The following is a 25,518-nucleotide window of genomic DNA, read 5'->3' as shown; positions in this document are numbered from 1 at the left end:
GTTTTCCCCCCCCCCCCCCCCAATGGGGATAGGGATTCCTCGTCTAATCGAGTACACAAGGATGGGGTGGATACAGTGATCATGATCCCGCCTCATTATTCATCCAATTTAAAGTTCATTTCAATATATAAATTTTTTTAACACACAAAAAGAAAAGAAATATCACCATTTCTAATGGATACGTAAATTCTTCTATATATTGGAAAAAAAAAATACCGATTTTGCAAATATAGAGTATGGAAGAGACAAAAAAACTTGAAGGGGGTGAGAGACAAGAATGGCTGCCCCTATCCCGACCCCCGACACGGATCCGTTCCGTTGCTATCCCAAATCAAATTTTGCAAGTATTAGTCTATCTATATTGCCGCCTATACACGAGGAAGAATAACACAAGTATCATGTTAGCAATTGAATTTGAATTTTGAACCTCCATTGCTAAGCCTCCTTTTGGGAAGAATTTATAAATGGTTTAATTTTATAATAGATAGAAATATGTGTTATATATATGGATAATACTTACGATCCATTAAAACAAGTCATTGAAAAATGAAATTAACTATTTATAAATGATTTCTAAATTTGGGCAAACGAGGCTAAAATGAACTTGTCTTTATAAAGCGCTCGTAGCTCTTGGGAAATAATCAATGAGGTGAGATTAGGTCATTTCTAAGAAAATCAAGAAAAGTCTCTTGTTGTGAACTATGAAATTGGAAGCAAAGTTTATCTTGAACACTTAAATATTTTCTTTATAAAACAGTCAAATATCTTAATTTCTAGAAAAGTTGGGAAATTTCATACTTTTCAATGATCACACGCCTAACCATTATTGCTTAATATACAAGGAAATGGTAAGGAAGGAGGAGTAAGGTAGGAAAAAGAATAATATTAGTCAATTTTAACATGCTGACATTGCAAGTAATATTAAAAGAGATTAGAAAATGAGTTTTGTTATATTTTTGGTTGGCACAACCGACATGCTCGGAATATTTTTAGGTTGAAGAACTACATTTAACTTAATGAATGAGTTCGAATTTGTTGTCCAATTTTTTTTAATTTTTTTTTTTACCCTTCGTAACATTTTATTTAATAAAATCTTGATACGTCATTACAATTTTTTTCCTTGTCTAAATTTTCGAAGGTACAACAAAAATGAGACGAGATATGGACTCGCAATGAGCTCTTGAAAATTATAATCTCTAATAATTATTAGCATATTTGGGATTTATACTGCTTCCAATTCTAAAGTTAATTATCTAATACTCAATAAATTAGAAAGAATCGTTAAAATTTCACATCCAAACCTTTTTTTTTTAATTTATGATCATGGGTGTTCGGGCCAGCTTATGCGGAACTCGATTAATTTTACGGGATCCTGAAATTTATAACCGGATACTTAGTGGCTCTGAGAAGACTTGAACTGGTGATTATTGAGGAGCAAGCTCAATGCTTGAACACACATCCTAATCTAACCTATTTGGAAAAAAAATAATGTAATTTTGAGCATTCTTTAGTGCCCAACTCACTTATGGAAGTGACGAAACCTAAAGAACGATTAATGCATAGAAGACATTGGAATTCTGATGAGAAAATTTTAGTCTTCTGAAATATGAAGTACTCAATATTCCTATCCATTATTTAATTAATATGTGAATTATTTATGTATTTCGAGACTCCAAAATTATTTTGAATTAGTTTCAAACAAGGATAAATAATAAATGTATCAACTAAATAGTGATAGTACGTTCTCCATTTGGTACGGGGTGGACTAAGGCACCGTTTGATACAATGTATTTTCCATGGAAATTGAAATTTTGGATTTCCCACTTTTTAGATGTTTGATACATCATTTTTTTGGGCAATTATTTTCCATGAATTGTGCTTACACGGGTGCCAATTCCAACCTTTTAGGGAAAATGAATTCCCATAGGGTATGGTGGTTTTTCAAATTCTAGCCTTTTTTTTTTTTGGAAATGAAAACAAATTCTAAGAGTTATTGTAAATTTTTCTCTTTAATTGACAATTTCCATGTAAAATAAAGTCAAAAGAATACCAAAAGATGGATGATTTTCTGGAATTTATTTATTTATTTTTATTTCTTTTGCAATAGAAAAATTTCATCCCCAATACCAGTAAATTCTATCCATTTAATTGACAATTTTTATGTAAAACAAAACCAAACGAACACTAAAAAACAATTTTTTTCAACATTTTTCACGTGAAAAATTATACCAATCAAACACAATAATTTACAATTCCCAGGAAAATAATTTTTAGGTAATTCAATTCCCTCAAATTCGTTTTCAATTCAATTCAATTTAATTTTTACAATCAAATAGACCCTAATTTTTTTTGGGCTTCAATTGCATGCGCAACAATTTTTTTTATCTTAATTCTTAAAGAGCTTCAACTTAACGGAATCTCTAAATCCCACAAGTGATATCAAAGTCATTTTGGAGCGTATGTGGAAGGTAGTGTCATAATTAATTAAGATACTAACAAACGCTAAATTATTTGGTGACGATTGTAAATGGAAGATTGGTGAATATATATTTATTAGTGAACTTCTTTTGGATGGGTAACTGTTCATATTTAATAATATATCTTGTTTGAGAAAATAGTCGAACACTCGATTCTAGGACATTTCGAGAAAACACAGAGATGGTCTTTTCTTGTCAACTACGAAATTGGTATCCAATTCGATCTTGAACACGTTATCATATACTTTCTGTACGAGATGTAGTCAGCATCTTAATTTCTATCTACTTTAGGAAAATGCACCAGTCTTTTTATCTACAGACCTACCTAATTTCTTTCAATGAGTTTAATTTCCATATAGTAAAAGATGAGGAAGAAACGAGGGGAATGGTAGGAAAGAAAAGCATCTCATGTAATTTCTATCTATGTTTACTTTCTCACATGGAAAGAGTCTAGAAAGTCGGGATTATTTTCCTTTTGGGTGATTCCATCTTATATGTTCATGACATTGTTCGGTTGAATTGCAAATGACATCTACAATAATGAATACATAGGACTCGATTGTCACTAATTATTATCATTATTTTTAGTATTTATATCACTTTCGTTGACATGTAATCACACAATAGATGTTGCATGTCAAGTCATCACCAGAATGTAGGGACGGCCTCTTTTGGCCGAAAATTATAACCTAAAGTAAAGTTTGGCGTATTTTTCTTTCTTTTACTCCATAAAAGGGCCAAAAAAAAAAACATGAAGAAAAAATAGCCAACATGAATCATTTTAAGGTAGCGATCACAATATAAAAAAAAAAAAAAAAAATGAAGAAAAAATAGCCAACATCAATCATTTTAAGGTAGCGATCCCAATATAAACTTGATCAAATTGACAATTGGGTCGAACTAGTCGAAAGATTTTCCTTTCTTTTCTTTTGCACCATTTTGCTCAAAGATTTGAAGGGAGATAATTTATCAAATTGTTTGCAACTCTACAAATTGCATGATGGGCAATTCGACTTACTTTCGGGGGATGGGTGGGCGGGGGCGGGGAATGTTTTCCTAACTTGAGAGAGTTGGGGAAGTTCTTTTGGAGGCCTATGTTGAGTAAGGCGGGAAAGCATTGCAATTAAGGAATCCTTCCTTTCTTCTTCATTTTCACGCAAAAACAGATATTTAAAACTCAGGAGAAGATTCAACCCCCAATTACTTGATCAGTTCTTCTGAATTTCTAATAGTATTTGAAATCCTCTATTTTTGATTTTCTAATAAATCACAACGAAACTATCCAGTTAATCAAGATACACAATGAAGATTGTATTCATATGATTTCACTTCTCAACAAATACCTTTATGACAAAAATAAAAAGAAAAAAATGTAAGACATTTTTTTCTTTTTATTTATTTATTTTTTAAATAAAGATAAATTGGACATTTCACCAGGACGAATGTCAATATTTTAGTTTAACCATTAATATAGGCCATTTTGAAAAGAACTCCAAAAACAAAACTTTGTTCCAGTGATGCATGATTGTTGTATTATTACTTACTCCATACTACATGATATAATCTTAGAAATCTTGATTGAATGATGAACGGTCCCTTTTTTCTTTACATCTTTTCACAATATCTTATCTTTATTATTGATGCTGCTTCATTTCTCGCAATCCTTTCGAATTATGTGCTCATTCTCTTAGGAGACTTTTATATTACTCTGTATGATATAACAATAACGGTGCAAAAAATGAGGTCTACCTATCCAAACTCATAATGATTTTTGTCCCTTCTAAAAATTGAATGAAAAGATCAGAATCAATCCGATCCAATCTAATTCAATTCGGTCCATGTTGATTAATAGATTGATTCACCTTAGTGAACCGTCAACAACAAATTTATTGTCCAACCCAATACTCATGACAGATAAAATATTTCATTACAAAATATTTAAAAGATAAAAGTAAAATTAAAAGAGCCGTTTATATATATATATATATATATAGATAATAGATTTCCAATTATGACTCAATATGAAGTATATTAAATATTCAAAAATATGAACAAAATAAAACAAAATGAACTAGACTAGCTTGGTTCGCAGTATTAGCCATGTTGTTCGTTTATGATCTTCAAAAAACTGTTCAAAAACAAGGTTTGAATCGTATTTATAAATGGAAAAATTCAAGTTTGACATAGTATGAAATCAAAATATATACATATCGATCGGTTGAAGGAGGCCATCCACCTTTTACACCTATTTCGTTTCGTATTTCTAGTGTTAGAAAATAAATAAGAGTAACTTGATTGAAGATGAAAAGTCATCTCAATTAATTTGTAGCTATGGTAGGCAAAATAGAGATGTGCATTATGGATGTATAAGTGAAGATCCCTCAATTTTCTTTTTGACCGATTAGCCAGCCGGCCCTACACATTTTTGTCATTTTCAACCTTTCACTTATGCCTAGGTTTGTTAGCCAATGAGAAGGAGTTTCTAATTTTTTTTCGAATTTTTTTTAAATAGTGATTTTTAAAAAAAATGTATAGTTAAAAAGTATGAAGTTTTTTAAAGTTTACTTCCAAAATATTTTATTGTATGAATATGTAGTTAAAAATGTATTTGAGAAATTTTTTTTGAAAAAATGGATGACAAATTGGGTCTATAATTAAGGAGTTGAAATTTGTGCCAGCAAAAGTCCTTAACCTTTCATAAATATATACTTAAAGTTTATTTGGACGAAGAGTGTCCAAAACACCGTCAGTTGATTGGAAAAATTCCTTGAACCATCTGCTACTGTGACAGTTTTATTGGATGTTGATATCTTTTCTGGACGGTGTTTTCGGACGATTTTATTGGATGTTTATTCCTTAATTTTCTAGGTCAACTACGGTATTTTGGATGGTTTCGGTCTAGATAAACCTTAGGTGTATATTTATGAATGGTTAAGAACTGTCGCTGGCACAAAATGAACGTTAGGATAAATTTTATAAAAAAATGAAAACTTTAGGGACCGCTGCTGCAATTTTTTCTTTAATTAATTATAGACACGTCATTTTTAAAGTAATATTTTATTTCAAATTTATCATTATTAACTTTATTACCAACCCATCAAATTGATAAATGTTAATTTAAAATGACGTGTCGATAATTAATTGAATGTGCCATAATTTAAATAGCAAAAGTTGGATAGCAGATCTTTAACTCATAATTAAAAACACAAATTTTGATAAAGGGCTGTTGACCAGTAATTTTTTGTAACGTACACTGTATATTATTAAATTACAAGAAAATGTAATTAATTATATTTTGTTTAATTAAGATTTTTATTTATGAGATTGATTACTTACATCATGAAAATTAATATTATAATTAAATGCCAAAACGTATGTGATTTTGTAATATAATTACCGTATTAAGTAGTTTGTTAGTCGTTATGACTATATGACAGCTACATGCGTCAAAGTTGCAAATTGATACCAAATTTATCATTATAATTTCATAATAAGCCTTTATTCACAAAACTTTACAAGTTTATGCTATATGGTCACATGCTCTTCGTATATCTAATTTTAAGAATTTAAGTTTTGTTTTATAATTTCAGCCACCACCATTCCTCCTCTAGTCAGGATGGATTCAAAATCGAACTATTTTTTTTAAAGCCAAACTAAAATGTCAAAAAAGAAAAAAGAAAAAAAAGAGTGGTTTTGCCCATAGAAAATTCAAATATATTAGAAGGGGATTGGGGTAAAGCCCAGCTTTGCCCTATCCCTCTATATACGGTACTAGCTTTAATATACTTATCACCTATCATGTATTTCAATAGCGAAGCGTCTACTGTATGAAACTTTGTATCAAGATACAATATCATATCATGGATCGAACTTTTAGAGTCCACCAAATTAGTTTTGACAATCACTCGACGCTTCGTAGACAACAAAGAGTATGTTATTTAAAATTTATGTAATAAGTGATTTAATTTTAGGATCCCATGACGATTTAAAGAAGGTGGATCTGATTATACTTCAAATCAATTTATTTCTTTTCAAAAGTCAAGAGCCAACTTGCTTTGAAGACAATAGATTGGTTACTAATGGTGTAATTTTATTCAAACATAGGCCAGGAGCTTGTTTGTGTAGATTTCTCTTCTAAATAATAATTAACCACACATTTTACGAGTCTTTAATTTTTTCCAACTCGTAACTAATCATTCTTAAAAAAAAAAAAAATTCCTTTTGTATATAAAAACATTTCTCCCAAACAAACTCTAAAATAATAGTATATGTACTGTAGGCTGACTCACTCAGTCGTACCGACGATCCATACAATCAGTGACTTTCTTACTGTGCAAACACCCCACCCATACCACCCACCCCTCTCTTCCCCTCCACTTTCTCTCTCTTTTCTGCTACATTAACATACATACAAACCGACGACAAACTCCTCTCTGGCACACAAAAAGATTCCTTCTTTCTTTTCCTTTTCTTTTTCCCAATCTCATCTTTTTCCCCAACCCTAAATATTTTTCACCCCAATTTCGATTATGCTTTCTTTCTCGATCTAATTTCATTCTTAATTTTCACTGGAAATTAAATTTGATGGGTTGTGCTAGCTCAAAGCTTGATGACTTACCGGCAGTGACTTTGTGCCGGGAGCGGTGCACTTTCCTAGATGAAGCTATACACCAACGCTACACCTTGGCTGAAGCCCACGCGGCTTATCTTCACTCTCTTGAGGCCGTCGGCTCTTCGCTCGATCGGTTTTTCAATGGAGATACTGATGGTTCCAATCCGGGACCATCTTCGCCGGTTCTCAACCTTCCGGCTCAACGGAAAGGTGACCTACCCGAACCTTCTGGTTCACCGCCGGAAAACATTCACCACCTTCACTCTGACTCGGACTCCGGTTCGCATCTTCACCTTCACTCTGACTCCGAAGACGAAGAAGATTCCGGTTCTGAATCGCTACATCATCATGATGCGCCGTCCCCGGTTCAACCGTATGTTGGTCCCTTTGGTTACATACCGGATTATGATATTTATCAGGGAGGCGGCAAGATTATAAATTATATGAAGAAGCAACCGACACCGTCTGTAGTGTATGAGCAACGGCCGATGATCCCAGAAACTAGACATATAGGTGAATCTTCGACTTCCTCTTCGTATACTTCTTATCCTTATCCTTATCCTTATGCAAATAATATTCAGAACCCACCTTCATCTCCTTATTATTATAATAATAATGTTGGTAATTACGGAAATTATCCGAATATGGGTGCTGGAGGTGGATTTTCGGGTTCTTCGTTACCACCGGCGCGTTACGACGGCTTTTCATCTCCGCCTGATGGGGCAGCTTCTACGTCGAGTTCAAAAGCGCCTCCACCGCCGCCGCCGCCGCCACCAAGTAGTTCGACCTGGGATTTTTTGAACCCTTTCGATGCCTTTGAGAAGTATTATCCGCCTTACACCCCGAGCCTGGACTCGAGGGAAGTGAGGGAGGAAGAGGGAATACCTGATTTGGAAGATGAGGATGGTGAAGTCGTGAAGGAGGTTCACGGAAATCAGAAGTTTGTGGATAGCGGGAGGAGTAGTTATTCGAAGGCAGGAGCAGCTGGAGGGGCCAATAAGGTGGAGGATGAGAGGGCGCAGAATGATGATGAGTTAAGGTACAGGGCAAAGGCAAGCGCGGGGGTGGAGAGTGATCCAGTGGAGTATGAAGTGAAAATGATGGATAAAAAGGTGGTTGATGATGAGGACAAGTCGAAAGATCGGGGAAATGTGGCTGGATTTAATGCCCGTGGTGGTTTCAAGGTTGATTCTGAGGTTGTGAAAGAAATTCAGGTTCAATTTGTGCGAGCTTCAGAGGCTGGAATCGAGCTTTCTAAGTTGCTCGAGGTCGGGAAGCTTCCCTATAAGCACAAACATGGTGGCCATAATGGTAAAGATTCAATTTTTTTGTACCTCTGCAATTGATATACAGATTTTTAATGATTAGTTGTATTACTTCCAGAATATAAAAGTCTCTTTTGTTTGTTTGTCTGCAAAGAATTGATTGATATACAGTTAATTCATTTACTATACGGACCTTGAGTCCTTGTAATTTTGTGGTGGAAAGTTAAGTTTGAGTGTATTAGACCTGCTTTGATATCTTTTTAATGTTTAAACTTATGGCTATTTTTGGGGCAGTTTCTTCCAAGATATTGCAGATGCCAGGGGTAGCATCACAAACATTAACTTCCAAAAGCTCGGAGAATGGAAATGCTGATACTTTAGATGTTGATCAAATTGTGGGCTCAGGCTCCAGAAATATTTCCTCCACTTTGCATAAGTTGTACCTGTGGGAGAAGAAACTGTATGAAGAAGTGAAGGTACATTGATAATTCCTTTAATTGACCCATGTTCTGTTATTTGTATTTGTATTTGTGCAACTAATGTCCTCTGGCATTAGTTGCTCCATTAATTATATACCAACTATATGGATTGTGGTCCCCCTGTTGGAACCATTTTTCAGAACTCTTCTCAAGGACTCAATTTGTTAGTTACCGTTACTTCCTAATCACCATATTCTGATAGATGATAGTAATGACCCTCAAAGTGCTGCTGTAAATCTTTTATTAAAGAATTCCAAGTTCTTTACAAATGTTCATCTCATTATCGTTCTGGCGATTGATGAAAGTAGCGAGTTAAAACTCATATAGTGACACCGAAGTGGATTTGCTATTATAATCTTGCATTGGGTTATTCCTATCTAGAAATTGGGATGTGCTTGAAGATTCAATTTGACGTTTGAGATAAAATCTGACTGTAGATGATGTAATTGCAGCTCTTTGAAATATTCTTCATCGCATAGATCTACTCGCTCAGATACCATGATCCCGTCATCCTTTCTTTTGACATTCATTGATTTCTTTTGCAAGTGGTTTGTGTTGCATGTCATGTCAACCTCTTTTTGAAGCTCATTAGTCATTCGTATGGATCTCCAGGTTCCATTGAGGCAAGATTGATATTTTATGGCTTTGTCTAATCAGATTAATCTATCGAAGAACTTTTGTAGAATAGTGAATATTGAATTGATATTTTATGGCTTTGTCTAATGAGATTAATCTGTCGAAGAACTTTTGTAGAATAGTGAATATTGAAACCATAATCTTGTTGGTATCCATCGAGCCTAGGTCTCTTATGGGGCTCTACTTTCTTATGTCCTTGTTTGTGGGCCTAAAACTTTAACTAGTTGAGATGCAACTGCTTATCCCATGTATGCTCATGCTTTTGCAGGTTGAGGAGAAAATGAGGGTCCTCCATGATAGAAAGTCACATAAACTGAAGCGGTTAGATGAACGGGGTGCTGAGGCTCAAAAAATTGATACAACCAGATCTTTAGTTAGGAGTCTATCCACAAAAATTAGAATTGCGATTCAAGTTGTCGATAAATTCTCAGTGAAGATAAACAGTTTGAGGGATGATGAGTTATGGCCGCAGCTAAATGAATTCATTCATGGGTATGTGGATCTTATGACCTTTTTGCAGACTCTGTATTAAGTTGCTCTCAAGTTTGAACCTGGTGGCTCTGCATACTGCATTCTGTTTGTATCGCATTTTTTTTCTTCACATTTTTATGAACTTGATTGATGCATAATATTTATGAAGTGATATGTTGGCACCCATAGGATCTATTCACTTGTTAACCTTTTGTTGAATCTAATCTATGTCCATGAAAGCATAGAAGAATTTGTTTCACCCTGCTAACCCCCTGCTCTAGAAAATGTCTTTTGAGGTGTGAAGCACAAATTATTGGTCTTGTTAATGTTCTTCTTCACCTCTGAAGTAAGATTGTTGAGGGTCATTCACAAGGAAGCACATTTCCCTATGCTAAGACCACTCATATAGACACCATAGTTTTGTAAGGGACACAAGATTTCCAAATGAATTTGAATCCAGCATCAACAACCTTTCGTAAATCATCTCGAGGATAATCCATAGAGGGGTCAAATCTCAAATCTTGCTATTTGTCTAGTTGCTGCAGAACTGAAAATTCCTATCCATTTTTCCATTTTCAGAGAGCGAACTAACATGTACATTTACATTTTTAAGCATAGAAAGATCATTTAGACCCCTGTTCTCTTTATTTCTCGTACTCATTTTCAATCCCACATATCTTACACGTAAACTTAAAACTTTTCCCTACTTTTTAATCGCGCATTTTCCAAAAAATCACTATTGAAAACATCATTTTCCCCAATTTCTCTTTATAATGGCATCAAACGGGCTTAGTCTTGGAAATGAAGAAGCAAGGGAACCAAAACCTTCGACCTTCCTCCCGGAAATAAATATCTGAAATTTGTTAGAAGAATGAGGCTTGCTCTGATTTCCTATGAGCTAAGTGTTTGGTAAGCCAGAAGGTTCCTTATTGCGTAAGGTAAAAGTATGACTATAGGGCTTTGGACAGTCAGAGTGTTAAAATGGATTTTATGCATGGACGCTGGATCAGAGGCATGGTACCTGGAAGTTTAGATCTTTTCAAGTTTACATGCGTAAGGTGGAATGGCTTTTGGTAAGTTTTATGGTAGAGAAGCTAGAGGAGTTTGTGGTAGGTATTTCTGTATGTAACTAGTTATATACCTTACCCAATTTTGTTGAAAGCACGGCTCAGTTTGTTGTTGTATTTCTGTACGTAACCATGTTAGCTGGACTTTGCTATGGAGGTTGGAGACAAGTATGTGTCCAAGAGTTGCATTAGTAAAAAAATCTATAGCCTTCTGCTTAAAATTAGGGATTGATATGCTATCTATATTTCCCACTATTTAGTGTTGAACATGTGTACTTGAGCTGTAATGGAACAGTTCATGTAACAAATGTTTGTCAAATTTCAGATGGAAATAGGATGATTAAAAGGAAAAGACGAAGAGGAATTGTTTGGACTTCGGCCAAAAACTATTGGGCTTTATTTACTTGTGGGATTAACCCTCTCTATTCTAGGTTTTTTGAGACTATATAACAGCTAAATTAGGTGCCATACAAATCAATTTACTATATTATCCTCTCGTGTGGGGGCATGCAATGAGAGTACCTGGTGACTAATTTTGTGTCTATTATTGTTTTCAGTCTCTCTCATTTAATATTTTCTTGCCTTTTCTTCCAGGTTAACCAGGATGTGGAAATCCATGCTTGAGTGCCATCATAATCAATGTCAAGCAATTGGAGAAGCCAAACGGTTAGATGCCATTGCATTACGCAAACACTTCAGTGATGCTCATTTTGAAGCTACTCGACAGCTTGAACGTGATCTCATTAATTGGACTCTAAGATTCTCTTACTGGATCGGTGCCCAAAAGGGTTATATTAGAGCATTAAATAACTGGCTTATGAAATGTCTCCTTTATGTTCCTGAAGAAACACCAGATGGAATAGTTCCCTTTTCCCCTGGAAGGATTGGTGCTCCTCCAGTGTTTGTAATATGTTACCAGTGGTCCCAATCATTGGAGGGAATTTCTGAGAAAGAAGTGGTTGATTCAATGCGAGATTTTGCCACAAGTGTGCTTCAGCTCTGGGATCGGGATAAGTCAGAAATGAGACAAAGGATGTTAGCAAACAAGGATGAGAGGAAAGTTAAGGGCCTGGAGAGGGAAGACCAGAAGATACAAAAGGAGATTCAGGCATTAGACAAAAGAATGGTTCTTATCTCTGGGGACAACAGTGGTATGCCATTAACCGGACGTGTTGTGTATCAGAGTGAGACCAGCAAAAGTGCTAGTCTTCAGGCGGGTCTGCAACATGTTTTCAAGGCCATGGAGAAGTATGCGGCTGACTCTTTGAAAGTCTACGAGGATCTTTTACAGCGCATTGAAGAGGATCGTATTGCTCGAGAGCGTGAACAAGTTTCCTAATGTTACCTTCTAGATGACGTCTGAATAGGTATGCTTGGTGGGCCACTTTGATTTACTATGTCCAGATTGAAGTACTAGTAAAAGCCACAAAGGTATGAGATTCGGAGCTTGTCAAGTTGGGACTCAAGAATTTCTACCTTGACGTTAAACTTCACATATCTTGTGGTGAAATATTTGCTGGCAATCAGTTTCTATCATCCAATGAGGGACTAGATGTATTTGTCATTGATGCAACTCAACAAAGAAGTTACAGTTTTAGAAGATGAAACATTGTTATAAGACATTAAAGTTGCTTTCTCAAAGAGCAAAAGACGGGTCAATGGGATATTTTGGTGCAAAGGTAGCTAAATCCTCTTGATTTGCCGAACTTTGTTTCTAAAGATCTGTCTCTCATCGGTATTGAACCTAATCAGCAGGTCTTATGTGACTGTTCCTAGCCCTGGGGTCATAGCTGTTGATGGTTATGATGGCTACCTAATTAGAAAAGGTATGCAAATTTTTAGGCTGCGTGCTGTGAATGGTTTCACAAGCTTCACAGGAATCTTTAGATCCATATATATTGGAAATTTGGCCTAATCCGCTCCTCTATAATTAAGCGAGGATGGTTAATTGCAAGGAAAATATACAGGATTGCCTTGCTGCTCGGATAATTGAACTTCCAACCTATATTGGTTCACGACACTACACTAGCAGGAGAAACCATTCTCTTGGTTCTGCACAAGAAGCGGGCAGGGGAGGCAATCCCTCAGTTTTTTGCATTATCATCACTTGCTCCAGACCGGCAAGTGTGGACTTAAATTGTCTACTGATACCCAGAAATCAGGTTATGCATGAGTATAAATTCATAGTTACATTATTCAAATTGTTGTCCAGGAGCCTTTTCTTACTGTTTTGAGAGTATATTTGTAGTTTGAATGAATTCTTTTGTTAGTTAAGAAATTGAGAATGAAACTCATTATTGTAGTCGTTTTAATGTCAAAAGCTAATATGCCGTGTGGGCCTTCGCTTTTTAAACTAAACTGTATGTACGTAAAATTTGACAAAAAAAAAAAAAAGATTCTTGTACATAGCTAATTACATAATATTCCATAATGATGAGGTGTCGAAATGTAAGTGGAAAAGTTATTTGATTAATAAGATTCTGATTCAATTAAATTTCGTCACATTATCTGGTAGTAGACTATTATGTAGGTTATCTACATATAATAATTGTAATCTTAGAATAATGCTATTTGTATTTGAGTAGTTACAAAAAGGTTTACAGACAAAGTGTCAAAAAGAAAGTGAAGTTTTGGATTGAAGAAATTTTGATCCAATCATATCTTATCACATTATGCTCATGTAAACGATTATGTAAACTTATTATATACATATGATATAACCATTAAATTTTTAGCCTGTTGGACGAGTTGGTTGACAACCTATGTTTTGTTGCACGAAACGAAATGAATGGTAAATAGTATATGGGAAAGGGCCCTTGCATAAAGGGGGCCAGTTGCGCTATGTCAAAAGCGAGAGAAATTCCATCCCTCTTTCCTTTTCTGGCCCCCACGTCGCCACCATCTATCCTGCTTAGAAGAGGTTTGGTTTCAAACCCTGGTTCGAACAGGAGGAGTAAGGGCCTAGCATAAATTACTTAGTTTTTGTGAGTGCTGTTGATTTACGTAATTGGAAATAACCAACTAGAAACGCTAGAAACATGTGAAGTGTATGGTTAACCCAATAACGAAATCAGGTCCACTTACTTTTTCTTTTGTGGATTTCAAATCATTCATTCTTCAGCCAATAGTTACATTTCTCAAAAGACGTTATAGATGCTATAACAAAACTTTGTAAGAAAACTAATTCATTGACACAAATAGTTCATGGAAATTGACTTATTTAGGTCCCGTACTCGATCCCCTGTATACAGGGGCCTGGTACGATTAGCAGGGCCCATAGTATATTTACTATTTAGTCTAATACTTCTGAACCTTGACAGATTTGTCGGAACATAATTACGTTATAAAATAAAATGCCAGCTTGCCAGACTTGCGGAATGAATATATGCCTCTAAATACAATCAGCTTCCCATTATTATATAATAAAATCAACTAGCTAAGCTACCTCATATTCCTTGTAATGAATCACATTCAATAATCTGTCAAGCTATCGAATCATTAAACATTAATTCTAATATTAGATCATAGTATACATTCCTCTGTCTTCCCTTCGACTATTAATCAACCTTAATTCCACCAAATTACGCTTAAATAGTACTTACTATTAAGCAGGGGAATCCACTAAGAAAGGTGTCTCCGAAAATTGTTGAAATTTTTTAAATGTATAGACCAAAATGTTGGCCTATGTGGTCGGTCACATGGTCATTTGCAGGGCCTTTGGATGATCTATGCGGTCTCATAAGTTTGCTCTATGCAGTTGCATAGAGCATTTCAACTAGCTATTAGCTGGTTTTTTCAACTGCATTTCGTGTCTTTTGGCGTATTGTAAGGCATCACTTCGTGGAGTATTGTTGAGACCTATAAATAGGTGATTGATGTTCAATACATTACACTTGGAAATCACTAGTGATCATAATTTTCCATTCCATAAAATTATCGAAGTTCTCTCTCCATGATATTCAATTTCTTCTTTGTGTTCTTAAGTTTTGGAGGATTTCACCAAATGTTTAAATGTTAATCATTTTCAAAGCTTGATAAATCCTACAAACCATTTGCTAGAATCCCTTTAAGCATCAAGTTCAATCTGAAAAGGGGCAAATATCGTTTGAGGATAATGATCACGTGTTTGAGCCTCATTCAATTTCTTTTGGCGTTTCTTTTGTTTCTTCTTTTTATTATTCGTTTTTTCTCCATCTCCTTGTGTGTAAACCATATTTCCAACAACCTCAAACGATATTTTGCAATGGAGAATGAAACCATTATGACTATGATCAAGTTGATGAATCAAGACCTCGTTTGTTTAGAACGTTTTGATGGAACAAAGTTTAGAAGATGGCAAGACAAGTTGAAGTTCCTACTCACGGCGTCGAAAATATTTTACATTCTTGATTCGGAATTAGCACCACCAGAACCAACAAATGGAGAAATAGATGCCATAAGCGTTGAAAGACAAAAGCCTCAAGAAGATGAAATTATATGCTGCGACCATATTCTCAACACTCTATCCAATCAGTTGTATGATCTATACACCAACATTTCTTTCTCAAAGGAAATTTAGAACGCTTTGGAAAGTAAGTACAAAGTCGAAGAAGAAGGTACCAAGAAATTCTTAATTTCAAGGTATTTTGATTTAAAATTTCTTGATATCATTCCCACTCTTTCCCAAATTCATGAGTTGCATGTCCTTGTCAATATGTTGAAGGGGTCAAAATTCAGATCCCAAAAACTTTTCAAATGGGAGCAATTATTGCAAAACTTCCAGAACTTGAAAAGGATATTGAAAGAAAATTATGCATAGTTTCGAAGATTACTCTTTAGAATTATTGTAGAAACATTTTCGTATTGAGGAGTTAAGGATGAGAGATAAGTATGACAACTCTTTCGAAGGCACTTCTAAGGCCAATGCCATAGAGAAGATCGAATCTTCTAATATATATAACAAGAGAAAACCTTCAAGGAACTTTAACCAGTTTAAGAAGTCCAAAAGAAGTTGTTTTGTATGTGAGAAACCTGAACATTATGCAAACGAATGTCGACACAAAAAACAAAACAACTCCAGAGGAAATGTGAACTCCATTAAAGAAGATAATATTGTGGCTACCATAAGCGAGATTAATACAATCAAAGGAAAAGTTCCTAGATGATTGTATGATACATGTGCAACTGTACATATATCATATGACAAATCATTGTTCAAAATATATTATGAAGTAGATAGAGATCAAGAAATTCGAATGGATAATGAAAGTCTGGTGGTTGGGAAAGGAAATATAGAGATCATCTTTACTTCTAGCAAGATCGTTTCCTTGACAAATGTGTTGCATGTTCCCGATATGACTAAGAACTTGGTTAGCGAAAATCTCTTATGAAAATCGAGCATAATATGTGTTTATGAGTCCAGTAAACTTGTACCATCTCTAAATAGGAAATTTATTGGAAAAGACTATTCTTGTGAATAAATTATCAAACTTTGTACCATTGACAAGATGATTAATAATAAAATTGATTTTGCATATATTGTTGATTCATTTACTTTATGACATGCTAAATTAGGTCACATAAGTAAGAGTACCATGAAAATAATGTTAAAATGTAATTTATAGGGTGATTGGTGGGGATTAAAATTAGATTATTTAGTAGATTATTATAGAAATTTTCGAAATGTATGGTTAAAAACTTGTGGGACCTATGAAAGACATGGTCAATATTGATTGTTTGACTTCGACCTAGATTAAAATAAGATTTTAATCCAAATCAAACTGCCTCTTAATATCATGTAATGAAAATAATGAATTCAAATATAAAACCTATGTAGAATCTATAGGAGCCTTATCAAAGTGTAAATAGGGTTTTTAGTATTTTAGAATTAATTCATACGGACATATATGAATTAAATGGCATGTTAACTAAATAAGGAAATAGGTATTTCATTACCTTTATAGATAATTACTCTAGATATACGTATGTTTACTTGATAAAACATAAATATGAAGCCTTTGATATGTTTAAAACATGTAAGAATGAAGTGGAAAATTACTTAAGTAAGAGAATAAAAACTTTAAGAAGTGATGGAGGAGGTGAATATTTTTCTAGTGATTTTAACTTGTTTTGCGAACAAAAAGCATAATTCATCAATATTCTGCACCTAAGACGTAATCACCACTGAAGAAGATTCGCAAGATTCACAGAAATTAGAAATTTAGATTCCATTTCCTTGTGATATCTTTTCCTTTTATCGAGCTATTATATATCTTGATTTCAAGGAGTACTGAAATTTTTTTTGATCAAGGTATGCTCCACACCTGGTAGACACGAAGACTTGAAGGTTTGAGCAAGGGTTAAACCCAGACCTAAGCATGATTCTTACGTCACATCGTTTCACATCATACCGTGAGGTGTTGGAACGAGCTCACGCTATTTGGTATCAGAAGGCAAATGCAGAGCAACACCGTCAATTGTACAACCAGCAGGATAAAGGACAGGTTGGAAAGAGAAAATGGAATGGTCTAGATCAAGGAAAAGGCAAATGGCAAAATAAGAAAGCTAATACTAGACCTAGTGATAGTAAGGGCATAGTAGTTGCAGTAGTGTCATGTCCTAAGTGTGGTAAGCCTCATCGTGGTGAATGCTTGTATGGGAAGAATGCCTGTTTTTGGTGTGGTAAGCCAGGACATATTACTTATGATTGTCCCATATTTGCTTAGAAGAAGGATGACAACAAATATCAGAACAAGAAGAGAAAAGCACGAGTTTTTACAATGATGCAGAAGGATGCAGAGGAGGACTCAAATGTGATAGCAGGTATATTACTGATATCTGATTTACCTGCTTATGTACTTTTTGATTCAGAAACTACTCACTCTTTTGTATCAACATCTTTCGTTGCTAAATCTAGTATCAATTGTGATAAGTCAGAGAGTACACTAGAAGTTAGCATTCCCTCATGCAGAACATTGAATATAGATAAGTTCGCTAGGTCGGTGAATCTTAAAATTGAGGGAAAAACATTTGAAGCTGACTTGTACGTGATAGAGATGAAAGATTTGATGTGATTTTGGATATGGATTGGTTAAGATATAATTATGCAACTGTTCGTTGTAGAGAAACGGAAGTGACTTTACAATAATCAGGAGAAGAACAATTTTCTTTTCCTAGAATAAAGATCAAGCCCTATCTCTGACTAGTACCGGCTTTACAAGCTGAGAAAATATTGACAAAAGAAACATCTCAAGGGTTTCTAGTTAACATCTTAGGAAGAAAACAGGTAACGATAAAGATTGAGGATGTACTAGTGGTACAATAATTTAGAGATGTGTTTCCAGAAGATCTATCTGGTATTCCTCCAAATAGACAAGTGAAATTCACAATAGATTTGATTTTCGGAGCGGCACCGGTATCTAAAGCTCCATAGATAATGGTTCCAAAAGAACTTCAGGAGTTGAAAATCCAGTTACAAGAACTGTTAAACATTGGCTTTTTTCGACCAAGTGTATCACCATGGGACGTACCAATATTGTTTGTGAAGAGGAAAGATGGAAGTATGCGGATGTGTATCAACTATCGGGAGTTGAACCGTTTGACCATCAAGAATAGGTATCCTCTCCCAAGAATCGATGATTTGTTTGATCAATTGAAAGGGGCTAAGATATTTTCTAAGATCGATTTACGATCTGGATATCATCAATTAAAGGTTAAGGCGAGTGATATACCTAAGATAGCTTTCAAAACTCGTTATGGACATTACGAGTTCACAGTTATGCCATTCGAATTGACAAATGCTCCAGCAGTGTTCATGGATCTGATGAATCGAGTATTTCATCAGTATTTTGATAAATTTGTTATAGTCTTCATTGATGACATTCTGATTTACTCCAAGAGTAAAGATCAACATGAAGAATATCTTAGAATAGCGTTATAAACATTACTTAAGGAAAAGTTATACGCCAAATTTAAAAAGTGCAATTTTGGTTTGAACGAGTTGGATTTCTCGATCATGTAGTTACTACCCGAGGAATTGAAGTAGATCCAGTGAAGGTGGAAGCGGTAACTAATTGGAAGGCACCGAATAATGCTGGTGAAGTTCGAAGTTTTCTGGGATTGACCGGTACTATCGGAGATTTATAGAAGGATTCTCCAAAATAACTAGACCAATGACACAATTGACAAGGAAATGAGTAAAGTTTCAATGGACAGATAAGTGTGAACAAAGCTTTCAGGAGCTAAAACAACGATTGATTACAGCACCTGTATTAACCATACCTGAAGGTTCAGAAGGGTTTGTTATATATAGTGATGTATTCAAACAAGGTTCGAGATATGTACTATGCCCGTGCGTCAAGACAATTGAAGCAACATGAGCAGAACTACCCGACGGATGATCTAGAACTTGTGGCGGTGGTTCATGTATTAAGAATATGGTGTCATTATTTATATGGAGGGAAGTGCGACAATTACACAGATCATAAGAGTCTCAAATATTTCATTGCACAGAAGGAATTGAATATGAGACAGAGACGATGGTTGGAGCTTGTAAATGATTATGATTGCACATTTGCACTATTCATTACCATCTTGGTAGGGCTAATGTTGTTGTTGATGCTCTAAATAGAAAGTCGATGGGACAGTTGGCATCATTACATGCTATTCAGATGGAGTTGAGCAAAGACTTGAAAAATTTGCGAATTGAAGTGATTACCACACCAGAACAAGTCACTACTCATTTAGCAACTTTGATTGTTCGACCCACTCTTAGAGATCGGGTCATAGAAGCATATGATAAGACCCATTTTGTAGAAGATCAAGAACGAGATTGGTACTAATAAGAGAAAGGATTTCGAAATAGCCTCTGATCAGGCACTAATGTTTAAAGGAAGAATTTGTGTACCTAATGATGAAGTTTTGAGGAAGGAGATATTGGAAGAAGCTCATTCCACCCCATACACCACATGTATCGAGACTTTCGAGATGCATTTTAGTGGAGGAATATGAAAGGAAGTATAGGCTCATTTGTGGCAAAATGCATAGTGTGCCAACAAGTTAAAGCGGAACATCAAAGATTGACAGGGTTATTAAATCCATTAGGCATACTTGAATAGAAGTGAGAGAATGTCGCAGTGAACTTTGTGGTAGGATTTCCAAAGTTAGCAAGAGACACAATGCTATATGGGTAATAGTGGATCATCTAACAAAGTTCGCTCTTTTTTCTTCCAGTAAAAAATGACATTTAGTCTAGATTAGCTAGCGCAGTTGTAAATTAGAGATATTGTAAGATTGTATGGTATCCTTGTGTCCATTGTGTCTGATAGAGATCCAAGATTTACGTCAAAGTTTTGGAAGAGTTTACAAGGAGCTATGGGAACAAAATTGAATTTCAGTAGGGCGAATCACCCTCAATCTGATGGTCAATCTGAAAGGACCATTCAAACTTTGGAAAATATGCTAAGGGCCTGTATTCTGGATCTAGGCGGTAGTTGGGAATCGTATCTACCTTTAGTGGAATTTGCATATAATAATAGTTTTCATGCAACTATTAGAATGACACCTATGAAGCTCTCTATGATAGAAGATACAGATCACCTATCATTGGGATGAAGTTGGAGAAAAGAGAGATTTGGGACCAGAGATCATTGAAAGAACAGTTGGAATCATTGATAAGATCCGTACCAGGATAAAAGGTGCGCAAAATAGACAAAAGAGCTATGCAGATATTAAGAGAAAAGACTTGGAATTTGAAGTTGGAGAGAAAGTTTTTCTAAAGGTAGCACCAATAAAGGGCGTACTTAGGTTTGCCAAGAAAGACAAACTACGACCTCGTTATATCGGACCTTTTGAAAATACTTGACAGGGTCGAAAATGTGGCTTATCGACTGACTTTGTTGTCTGAACTATCAGTCGTTCACAACGTGTTTCATTTATATGATCAGAAAGTATGTACATGATCCTAATCACGTGGTGAATTATCAACCCCTGGAAGTACAGAAAGATTTATCTAATGAGGAATTGCTGATTAAAATATTAGATCGAAAGGTACATAAATTACGGAACAAGGAGATTCAACTGATTAAAGTGCAATGGAATAATCATGGAGTAGAAGAATTTACTTGGGAAAGAGAAGAAAAAGTTAAAAGACAAATATCTGACACTTTTTGCCAATCTATAAGGTAAATTTTGAGGACGAAATTTTGTTTAAGGTGTAAGGGATGTAGAAGCCCGCGAAATAAAATAAAATTAGACTATTATTTTGTGATGATTTAGCACCACGAGCCTAACCCATTCAAGAAACGAGCTATGGAAGCTCAACCCATTTAAGATTATGAAAGTCCAAGCCATAATTTAATTAAAAGCCCAACAATTTAAGAGATTAATTTAAGTAAATTTGATTGCAAAAATTTGACGAATAGCTGGGTTGCCTCAATGTCATTTACATGGTATTTCATATAGGTAATCCATGTTCGAATCACCATGTAGATGTTTTTATAAAAAAAAATTTATGAATTATTTTTTTATGACTTAAAAACTCTTCAAATTTTTAGTTAAAGACCTAATTTAACAAACTTAATGATAATAAAACTCCCCCATTTAATTTTTCATTAAAAAGAAATGTTATAATACCCCTCCTCAAATCCGAATTTCCTCTTATTTTCTTTCAAAAAATATATTTCATGTCAAGTTAAGCCAATGGAATAACAAGGGTGAGAAGAAGAAAAGTTTTCTACACATTTTGTTCTTTGATATCTAAGAAAATTCAAGGTAGCTAGATGTACAAGTATTTACTTCGTTTCAAATTGTGATTTTCGATAAATTTTTGAATGAAATGGTACCTCCAGGTATGGTACTGCGGCACTACAACAATTTGAATGATTATTCTCTAACTCTACGTGTTATGATAATGTTATAGTAATTGGATTTTGCCGAAAATCCATCTACATGCGATGATATGAATCTATAGTTCGAAATTTTTAATTTGACAATGAAATGCATCGATTATATCTATTGAGTTTTAAACTCATGGGTTAATTTCCTTCTTATTGGTTGAATAGATTTTTTTTGGAGCGTGGATGAAGGTAAAGGATGATGCGATATGTCATGGAGAAGCCGGCGATTTAATATCTTTAGTTAATTATGAAATGTTTAAGTTTTCTTTAAATTAGATTCCTGTGGATGTCGTGTGTGGATCTATTCTACGAACATCCCTTATGAATAAAATATGTTTGAAAGTAGATATGTGTCATAGGAATAAATTTACAAATCACTGTTTACAAAAAAATAAAAAATACAAAAATGTTAGCCACTTAATGTTTTGCTGTCTCTTCAAAAAATTCAGATTCTACCTTGTCTTTACAAATTCATAACTCTTTCATTACTTGGCATTTTTGTACAAAGCTAGCGGCGTTGGATAGCCTCATAAGTTAGCTACTGAATGAACTTGGAATCATGTGAATCCGATGCTGGTAGAATTTTAAATGTTGCATAAAGTAAACTGCACTGAATAGAGTCTTTGTTTTTCCAACTTCTGCATTTACTTCAAAAATCTTCAAAAATTCATAACTCGACCATTGCTTGAAATTTTTGAAAGAAACCAATTGGATTTGATATTTTCATGGATTATCTACTGAATAAATTTGAAATCATGTGGTTTTGATATCTGTGGAATTTTATATATTTTTTTAAGTGAACTGCACCGATTTACCTTGCAACCGGGTCGCTGTTGGGTTTTGAAAAATATTTTAATACTTCATATGATGTCGACGGAAGCTAATTTTTTACTATGTCATATCATAAGGAGTTTCCCAATTTACATTAAAATTGATGAAGTTTCGAGATCGATAGCTATGCAAACGAATTTATTTTGACAATTTCCGTTTGAGATAAAAACTAAAATAACATTACTTTTTAAGTTTTGCCAAAAATTTCACGTCAATAGTTGTTACATGCATGAAACCCTTTCTAAAAATATTTTTGATATTGTTTTCTTTTAGTATTGAATTATTGTTAAAAAGAATAAAAATATTATTCAATTAAATTCTAAAATTTAATTTTTATACCTTCCACTAAAAATATAGTTAAAAAATTTTATGGCTAAAGTACAGTTAATCTAGTGACGTTTCGATCCATGTGGGTCGGGGCGTTACAAAGGAGACATCAAGATGCTGGAGGTGTCATACCCCTTGAAATTACAAAATAAATGCATTTGTCAATTACAATATTTTGACTCCCATGTTTCCCACAACTATACTACATGTAAAAGAATTGGCCTTTGACACTCGCACTCAAATGGTTGATGTCCTCATTTTTGGGATTTCTCCACTTGACTAGAAATTCGTGGCCTAGCCTCCATGACACTGCAATGACTCTCTCCGTAAGGCTCTTTTACTTAGTGGTAGACAAGAAGGCTTTGATGCAGGGAGATGGATGTGCGATTGTGAAAGAAGATTCTAGCAAGCACTCTTTCTCTTTTTCACCCCTACGTTATAACTAATTCTCCACTTTAGACTCTGGATGAGACCAGAAGGTAGTTCAATACAATACACTTGGAAATCACTAATTATCATAATTTTCCATTCCACAAAATTATCAAAGATTTTTCTCTATCATATTCAATTTCTTCTTTGTGTTCTTAAGTTTTGGAGGATTTTACTAAGTATTTAAGTGTTAATCCTTTCACCACAACAAAAATGGCCTTTTGCAATATGCAAAGGGCAACGTTCGCTATTTGTATGCTGCTAAAAGAGGTTTATCGCAACATTTGTTGAAGGCATGTTGCTATTTGATGACAAAAATAAGATTTGGCAACACTATGTTAATGCATGTTTCTCATATTGTCTTTTACAATGTTAGGTGAGCGTTGCCAAAAGTTTATGTCTTTGTCATTTTTGGCAACGGTTATTGACCTTTTTAAAGCTTATCATATAGCAATGATCATTGATTGTTGCTGAAAATGCCTTTTGCAACGTTCAATGAACGTTGCCAAAAGTTTATGTATTTGATATTTTCGGTAATGTTTATTGACCGTTGTTAAAACTTATCATATAGCAACGTTTGTCGATTGTTGTTGAAATTGCCTTTTGCAAAGTTCAGTGAACGTAGTCAAAAGTTTATGTATTTAGCATTTTTTGCAACGTGTATTGACCGTAGTTAAAATTAATCCTATAGCAACATTTATGGATTGTTGCTGAAATTATAAGACGTTGCCTTTTGTAACGTTCATTTGCACGTTGTAGAACTCGAACCAGAATTTATGTTACAACCCAATTAAAATGGCCCAATTTCATTGTCCCGGCCCATAGAAAAGTCCCAATTGAATAAAATATCCTTTTCAAGTTGCAAAAAATTCACGAAGCGTCTCTGCCTCACTGTCTTCGTCTTCTTTACCTGTTCATCTGTGTCTTCATCTTCAACGCTCTTCGACATCATTCAACTGCGTCACTAGGCCTGGACCCTTAACCTACAACCTGCAAAGCCGACCCAATCCGAATAAGAATCGGGAAACCCTATTTTGTGATAACTCTGTGTGCTCAAACGTGAAGACCCTTCATTCTCTTAGAGGTTCAAAAGCTTGCCTCCCTTGTCTCTCTGGAAAAATTGGTGGTCATCAATTTGAAGGACATCCCTTGTTACTGTCTTTCAAGGCAATCTCTTAACTTTCTCATATTTTGAAAATAATTTATTGGATTTTGCCTCCAGTATCGTTCCTATTCAGACTACTCTTCTTGAGAAAATGGTGGTTATTTCTTTAGTTTTACTTGGTTCTCCAACTCTTTCTCTATCGACTTCGATTTGTGCAGTCCACCAATTTATCTATAGAGTTGTTTTTGGACAGCCTCCTTTGTATTTGTCTTTGCAGGTTACTTTTTAATTCCTATATATATATTTTTTCAATGTTTGGTCTAATTTTTTTATTTTATTTTATGTAATTTTTAATCTTAATTTATGAAAAAATTTCAAATTATAAACCTGTTCTTAGTAAAAAGATTTTATTTTTCGATTTTAATTGATTGTGTTGTATAAATGACAAATATTATTTCATTGAAAATTCCTTCTTAAAATGATAGAAAGTAGTATTGCTTAAAAACCTTTCATGGAGGGTAATTGATAATTTTATTCTTGTCGACCAAACCACCTTTTGCATGTTTAAATTGTATGGAACTCTAATGTCAATCAAGGTATTTGGTAGATTTGGATCGATTGAGCTCCTGAAGGATTAATATTCATTTAAGCTTTAAAGAATGTTGCACAAAGCATAAATCAGTTTGTATTAGCTTTATATTGATTTTTGTCCAGTTGTAAGGAAAAAAATCAATAGGCGGAAAATAATAATTGGCAAGAATATGGGGACTGTTGAAAAACTCATCTTTTTGCTGGAATTATTAGCAGTCTTAAATGGGTTCTACGTCCATTCAAAAAGAAAAGAAAAAATTGAAATGGGTTTTTAAAGAAAGGCTGGAAATATCTGATTAAAGGGTTCTTGATTTTGTGTTTCTGTTATTTTGAAATATAATTAGCTCTAATAGG

At 34.4% G+C, this 25,518-nt stretch overlaps 1 protein-coding gene across 1 annotated transcript; it reads left to right on the top strand.

The window, feature by feature from the left end:
• The first annotated feature begins 6,782 nt into the window (after positions 1–6,782).
• On the top strand, positions 6,783–13,365 carry LOC111392254 (nitrate regulatory gene2 protein-like). Its single transcript, XM_023017545.1, has 4 exons — positions 6,783–8,400; positions 8,649–8,830; positions 9,738–9,961; positions 11,602–13,365. The coding sequence occupies exons 1-4, from the start codon at positions 7,062–7,064 to the stop codon at positions 12,344–12,346; spliced, it is 2,490 nt and encodes an 829-aa protein (XP_022873313.1). The 5' UTR covers positions 6,783–7,061; the 3' UTR covers positions 12,347–13,365.
• The last annotated feature ends 12,153 nt before the right edge of the window (positions 13,366–25,518 follow it).

The sequence above is a fragment of the Olea europaea genome, unplaced genomic scaffold (genome assembly GCF_002742605.1).
Source record: "Olea europaea var. sylvestris unplaced genomic scaffold, O_europaea_v1 scaffold908, whole genome shotgun sequence".
NCBI lineage: Eukaryota > Viridiplantae > Streptophyta > Magnoliopsida > Lamiales > Oleaceae > Olea > Olea europaea.
Note: the sequence above shows the minus strand (reverse complement) of the source record. Positions and strands in the feature narration are given on the sequence as shown.